Source organism: Myiozetetes cayanensis, unplaced genomic scaffold, assembly GCF_022539395.1.
Source record: "Myiozetetes cayanensis isolate MyiCay16 unplaced genomic scaffold, myiCay2020 scf1521, whole genome shotgun sequence".
NCBI classification, from domain to species: domain Eukaryota; kingdom Metazoa; phylum Chordata; class Aves; order Passeriformes; family Tyrannidae; genus Myiozetetes; species Myiozetetes cayanensis.
The window spans coordinates 1-6,964 of record NW_026087184.1 but is presented as its reverse complement, the minus strand read 5'-3'; the positions used below and the strand labels follow the sequence as shown (position 1 = coordinate 6,964).

Below are 6,964 nucleotides of genomic sequence, written 5' to 3'. Positions count from 1 at the left end.
AGAGGGGACACGAGGGGACACTGAGGGGACACAGAGGGGACACAGAGGGGACACAGAGGGGACACTCAGAGGGACACTACAGTGGGGACACAGAGGGGACACAGGGGACGCACAGAGGGGGACACAGGGGACACTAGGGGACACAAGGGGGGACACACGTGGGACGATGCAGGTGACAAAGAACTCGAGGCAGGGTGGTGGGGACAGGGGACACACAGAGGGACACAAGGGACACACAGGGGACACAGAGGGGACACAGGGGACACACCTTGTCGCACGAGGTGTCGAAGAACTCGGAGGCAGGGGGGTGGTGGCACACTAGGGGACACAGGGGGGACACAGGGGGGACACAGGGGACACAGGGGACACAGAGGGGACACAGAGGGCACAAAGGACACAGAGGACACACAGGGGACACAGAGGACACAGGGGACACAGAGGGCACAGGGGACACACCTTGTTGATGCAGGTGTCAAAGAACTCGAGGCAGGGGTGGTGGCACACAGGGAACACAGAGAGGGGCAGGGGACACAGAGGGGACACAGAGGGGACACAGAGGAGACAGAGGGGACACAGGGGACAGAGAGGACACACCTTGTCGACGCAGGTGTCGAAGAACTCGAGGCAGGGCTCGCGGTCGCTGGCGAAGGAGCAGTCCTCGATGAACTGGGTGAAGAGCTGCGTCCTGAGCAGCTGCCCGTAGAAACGCTGGTACTGCCGCTCACGGGAGCGCAGGAACCCTGCGGGCACAGCCACACCCCCAGGGGGGAGGGAGGGTCACCATGGGACCACCAGGGAGGGGAGGGGCACCACGGGACCACCAGGGATGGGATGGGATGGGAGGGTCACCAAGGGACCACCAGGATGGGCACCACGGGACCACCAGGGACAGGAGGGTCACCACGGGACCACCAGGGATGGGAGGGGACAGGAGGGGCACCACAGGACCACCAGGGATGGGAGGGTCACCATGGGACCACCAGGGACAGGAGGGTCACCACAGGACCACCAGGGATGGGAGGGTCACCACGGGACCACCAGGGATGGGAGGGGATGGGAGGGGCACCACGGGACCACCAGGGACCACAGGGGATGGGAGGGGCACCATGGGACCACCAGGGATGGGAGGGGCACCACGGGACCACCCAGGATGGGAGGGGATGGGAGGGGCACCACGGGACCACCAGGGATAGGATGGGACAGGAGGGGCACCATGGGACCACCAGGGACGGGAGGGGATGGGAGGGGATGGGATGGGATGGGACAGGAGGGGCACCACGGGACCACCAGGGATGGGAGGGGCACCACGGGACCACCAGGGATGGGAGGGGCACCATGGGACCACCAGGGATGGGAGGGGATGGGAGGGTCACCATGGGACCACCAGGGACAGGAGGGGCATCACGGGACCACCAGGGATGGGAGGGTCACCATGGGACCACCAGGGATGGGAGGGGACAGGAGGGTCACCATGGGACCACCAGGGATGGGAGGGGCACCACGGGACCACCAGGGATGGGAGGGGCACCATGGGACCACCAGGGATGGGAGAGGATGGGAGGGGCACCACGGGACCACCAGGGATGGGAGGGGCACCACAGGACCACCAGGGATGGGAGGGGCACCACGGGACCACCAGGGATGGGAGGGGCACCACGGGACCACCAGGGATGGGAGGGGATGGGAGGGGCACCATGGGACCACCAGGGATGGGAGGGGCACCATGGGACCACCAGGGATGGGAGGGGATGGGAGGGTCACCACGGGACCACCAGGGATGGGAGGGCACGCAGGACCACCAGGGATGGGAGGGACAGGAGGGTCACCATGGGACCACCAGGGATGGGAGGGGATGGGAGGGGCACCACAGGACCACCAGGGATGGGAGGGGCACCACGGGACCACCAGGGACAGGAGGGGATGGGATGGGACAGGAGGGGCACCACGGGACCACTAGGGATGGGAGGGTCACCATGGGACCACCAGGGATGGGATGGGATGGTCACCACAGGATGGGACAGGAGGGTCACCATGGGACCACCAGGGATGGGAGGGGCACCACAGGACCACCAGGGATGGGAGGGGATGGGAGGGGCACCACGGGACCACCAGGGATGGGAGGGGCACCACGGGACCACCAGGGACGGGATGGGAGGGGCACCATGGGACCACCAGGGATGGGAGGGGACGGGAGGGGCATCACGGGACCACCAGGGATGGGATGGGAGGGGCACCAAGGGACCACCAGGGATGGGAGGGGCACCACGGGACCACCAGGGATGGGACAGGAGGGGCACCACGGGACCACCAGGGACAGGAGGGGCACCACGGGACCACCAGGGATGGGACAGGAGGGGCACCACGGGACCACAGGGGATGGGACAGGAGGGGCACCACGGGACCACCAGGATGGGAGGGGCACCACGGGACCACCAGGGATGGGAGGGGATGGGAGGGGCACCACGGGACCACCAGGGATGGGAGGGGATGGGAGGGGCACCACGGGACCACCAGGGACCACAGGGGATGGGACAGGAGGGGCACCACGGGATGGGATAGGACAAGAGGGTCACCACGGCACCCCCCAGCACAGGATGGGACAGGAGGGCCACCACACCACCCCCCTCCCCAGGATGGGATGGGACAGGAGGGTCACCACAGGCTGGGACAAGAGGGTCACCCCAGGAGGATGGGACGGAGGTCACCCCAGGAGGGGATGGCACAGGAGGGTCACCAGGGGCCCCCCAGGATGGGATGGCACAGGAGGGTCACCACAGGCTGGGACAAGAGGGTCACCCCCCAGGAGGGGATGGCACAGGAGGGTCACCAGGGGCCCCAGGAGGGGATGGCACAGGAGGGTCACCACGGGATGGCACAGGAGGGTCACCCCCCAGGATGGGAGGGGATGGCACAGGAGGGTCACCACAGGATGGCACAGGAGGGTCACTCCCCAGGATGGGATGGCACAGGAGGGTCACCACGGGATGGCACAAGAGGGTCACCCCCAAGGATGGGAGGGGATGGCACAGGAGGTCACCCCAGGATGGGAGGGGATGGCACAGGAGGGTCACCACAGGATGGCACAGGAGGGTCGCCACGGTACCCCCCAGGATGGGACAGCACAGGAGGGTCACCCCCCAGGATGGGGTGACACCGGACGGTCACCACAGGATGGGACAGGAGGGGATGGCACAGGAGGGTCACCCCCCAGGATGGGACAGGAGGGGATGGCACAGGAGGGTCACCCCCCAGGATGGGACAGCACAGGAGGGTCATCCCCCAGGATGGGAGGGGATGGCACAGGAGGGTCACCATGCCCCCCCAGAATGGGACAGGAGGGGACGGCACAGGAGGGTCACCCCCCAGGACAGGAGGGGACGGCACAGGAGGGTCACCCCCCAGGATAGGACAGAAGGGGATGGCACAGAAGGGTCACCCCCCAGGAGGGGATGGGATGGCACAGGAGGGTCACCACAGGATGGGACAGGAGGGGATGGCACAGGAGGGTCACCCCCCAGGATGGCACAGGATGGGATGGCACAGGAGGGTCACCCCCCAGGAGGGGAGGGGATGGCACAGGAGGGTCACCATGGGATGGCACAGGAGGGTCACCCCCCAGGATGGCACAGGATGGGATGGCACAGGAGGGTCACCCCCCAGGACAGGAGGGGATGGCACAGGAGGGTCACCCCCCAGGACAGGAGGGGATGGCACAGGGGGGTCACCCCCCAGGATGGGACAGGAGGGGACGGCACAGGAGGGTCACCCCCCAGGACAGGATGGGGTGGCACAGGAGGGTCACCCCCCAGGACGGGATGGGACAGCACAGGAGGGTCCCCATGGCACCCCCCAGGAGGGGATGGCACAGGAGGGTCACCACGGGATGGCACAGGAGGGGATGGCACAGGAGGGTCACCCCAGGAGGATGGGATAGCTGGGAGGGTCACCACGGGATGGCACAGGAGGGGATGGCACAGGAGGGTCACCCCCCAGGAGGGGATGGGATGGCACAGGAGGGTCACCACAGGATGGGACAGGAGGGGACAGCACAGGAGGGTCACCATGGGATGGGAGGGTCACCCCCCAGGAGGGGATGGCACAGAAGGGGATGGCAAAGGAAGGTCACCATGCCCCCCCCGAATGGGACAGGAGGGGATGGCACAGGAGGGTCACCATGGGATGGCACAGGAGGGTCACCCCCCAGGATGGGATGACACCGGACGGTCACCACAGGATGGGACAGGAGGGGATGGCACAGGAGGGTCACCATGGGATGGCACAGGAGGGTCACCCCCCAGGATGGGAGGGGATGGCACAGGAGGGGATGGCACAGGAGGGTCACCATGCCCCCCAGAATGGCACAGGATGGGACGGCACAGGAGGGTCCCCACGCCCCCCCAGCCATTGCACACTGACCCTGCAGGGCGAAGAGGCTGGCGGCGTCGCGCTCGGCGGGCGCGGGGGCGGGCGCGATGGGCCGCAGGAAGGAGCGGTACCCGCGCAGGGCACAGGCCATGAAGCGCAGGAAGGCCGCCCGCGCCTCAGCTCCAGCTGCGCCCGCCCGGGCCCCGCGCCCTCCGCCGCGCTCAGAACCAGCTCCGGGGGGGCCTCGTCCGGAGCGCTCAGCACTGCGGGCACAGCGGGGGAAACGGGGTTAGAGATGGGCACAGGGGGGGGAAAAAGGGGTCAGAGATGGGCACGGCTTGGGGGGGGTCAGAGATGGGCACAGCGGGGGAAAGCAGGGGGTTAGAGATGGGCACAGCGGGGGGAAAGAGGGGGTCAGAGATGGGCATGGCTCAGGGGGGATCAGAGATGGGCACAGTTGGGGGAAAAGAGGGTCAGAGATGGGCACGGCTCGGGGGAAAAAAGGGGTCAGAGATGGGCATGGTGGGGAAAAGAGGATCAGAGATGGGCACAGCTGGGGAAAAAGGGGGTCAGAGATGGGCACAGTGGGGGAAAGAGGGGGTCAGAGATGGGCACGGCTTGGGGGGGTCAGAGATGGGCACAGTGGGGGAAAAAAGGGGTTCAGAGATGGGCACGGCTCGGGGGTTCAGAGATGGGCACAGCTCGGGGTCAGAGATGGGCACGGCTAGGGAGCAGAGATGGGCACGGCTCGGGGAAAAAGGAGGTCAGAGATGGACTGTGCGGGGAAAGAGAGAGGTCAGAGATGGGCATGGTTTGGGGGGAGTCAGAGATGGGCACGGCTCGGGGTCAGAGATGGGCACGGCTCGGGGGAAAAGGGGTCAGAGATGGGCACGGCATGGGGGTCAGAGATGGGCACGGCTCGGGGGAGCAGAGATAGGCACGGCTTGGGGGGTCAGAGATGGGCACAGCGGTGGGAAAAGGGGGGTCAGAGATGGGCACAGCGGGAGGGGAAAAGCAGGGGGTCAGAGATGGGCACGCGCTCAGGGGGTCAGAGATGGGCACAGCGGGGGAAAGAGGGGTCAGAGATGGGCACAGAGGGGGAGCAGAGATGGGCACGGCTCGGGGAAAAAGAGGTCAGAGATGGGCACAGAGGGGAAAAGAGGGGGTCAGAGATGGGCATGGCTTGGGGAGCAGAGATGGAGTGCGGCTCGGGGGAAAAAGGGGTCAGAGATGGGCACAGAGGGGGAAAAGAGGGGGTCAGAGATGGGCACAGAGGGGGGAAAAGGGGATCAGAGATGGGCACGGCTCAGGGGGGAGCAACAGGGGGTCAGAGATGGGCACAGCTTGGGGGGAGCCAGAGATGGAGTGCGGCTCAGGGGGGGAAAAAGAGGGTCAGAGATGGGCACGGGGGGAAGAGGGTCAGGGATGGGCACAGAGGGGAAAAGGAGAGGGTCAGAGAGATGGGCACAGAGGGAAAAGGGGGGACAGAGGGTGGTTTGCACAGCGGAGGGGAAAAGAGGGGTCAGAGATGGGGAGCTAGCTCCAGGCGGGAAAAGAGAGGGTCAGAGAGATGGGCACAGAGGGGAAAAGAGAGGGGAGAGGGTCAGAGATGGGCACAGAGGGGGAAAGAGGGGGTCAGAGATGGGCACAGAGGGGAAAGAGGGAGTCAGAGATGGGCACAGCGAGGGGGAAAGAGAGGGGATCAGAGATGGAGTACAGCTCAGGGGAAAAGAGGGGTCAGAGATGGGCACAGAGGGGGGAAAAGAGGGGGTCAGAGATGGGCACAGAGGAAGAGGGGGTCAGAGATGGGCACAGCTCGAGAGGAAAAAGGGGTCAGAGATGGGTACAGCCAGGAAAAGAGGGCAGATGGGCACAGAGGGGAAAAGGGGTCAGAGATGGGCACAGCGGGGGAAGGGGTCAGAGATGGGCACGGCTCGAGGAAAAAGGGGGTCAGAGATGGGCACAGAGCAAAAGAGGGTCAGAGATAGGCTGTGAGGGGAAAAGGGGGTCAGAGATGGGCACGGCTCAGAGGAAAAAAAGGGGTCAGAGAGATGAGCACAGAGGGGAAAGAGGGGTCAGAGATAGGCACAGCAGAGGGGAAAAGGGGGTCAGAGATGGAGTTTTTAGCTCAGGGGTCAGAGATGGGCACGGCTTAGAGGTCAGAGATGGGCACAGCTCAGGGAGGTCAGAGATGGGCACGGCTTGGGGGGTCAGAGAGATGGGCACGAGGCTCAGGGGGGTCAGAGATGGGAGCCGGCAGAATGGCATGGTGGGGGGTCAGGTGAGATGGGCACAGCAGGGGGTCAGAGATGGGCACGGCCTCGGGGAGCAGAGATGGGCACAGCTTGGGGGAGTCAGAGATGGGCACGGCTTGGGAAGGGGTCAGAGATGGGCACGGCTCGGGGGAGCAGAGATGGGCACGGCTCGGGGGGGTCAGAGATGGGCACGGCTTGGGGGGTCAGAGATGGGCACGGCTCAGGGGGTCAGAGATGGGCACATTAGGGGGTCAGAGATGGGCACGGCTCGGGGGGAGCAGAGATGGGCACGGCTCGGGGGTCAGAGATGGGCACGGCTGGAGGAGTCAGAGATGGGCACAGCG

General features: G+C 66.1%; 1 protein-coding gene across 1 annotated transcript; it reads right to left on the bottom strand.

Moving 5' to 3' along the window:
- Positions 1 to 268: 268 nt before the first annotated feature.
- On the bottom strand, positions 269 to 4,628 carry LOC126637603 (DENN domain-containing protein 4B-like; the record flags this gene model as incomplete). Its single annotated transcript, XM_050310976.1, has 3 exons — positions 269 to 318; positions 595 to 740; positions 4,417 to 4,628. Coding segments are annotated over 3 exons (408 nt in total), but the record flags the coding sequence as incomplete, so codon positions are not given.
- Between the last annotated feature and the right edge of the window lie 2,336 nt (positions 4,629 to 6,964).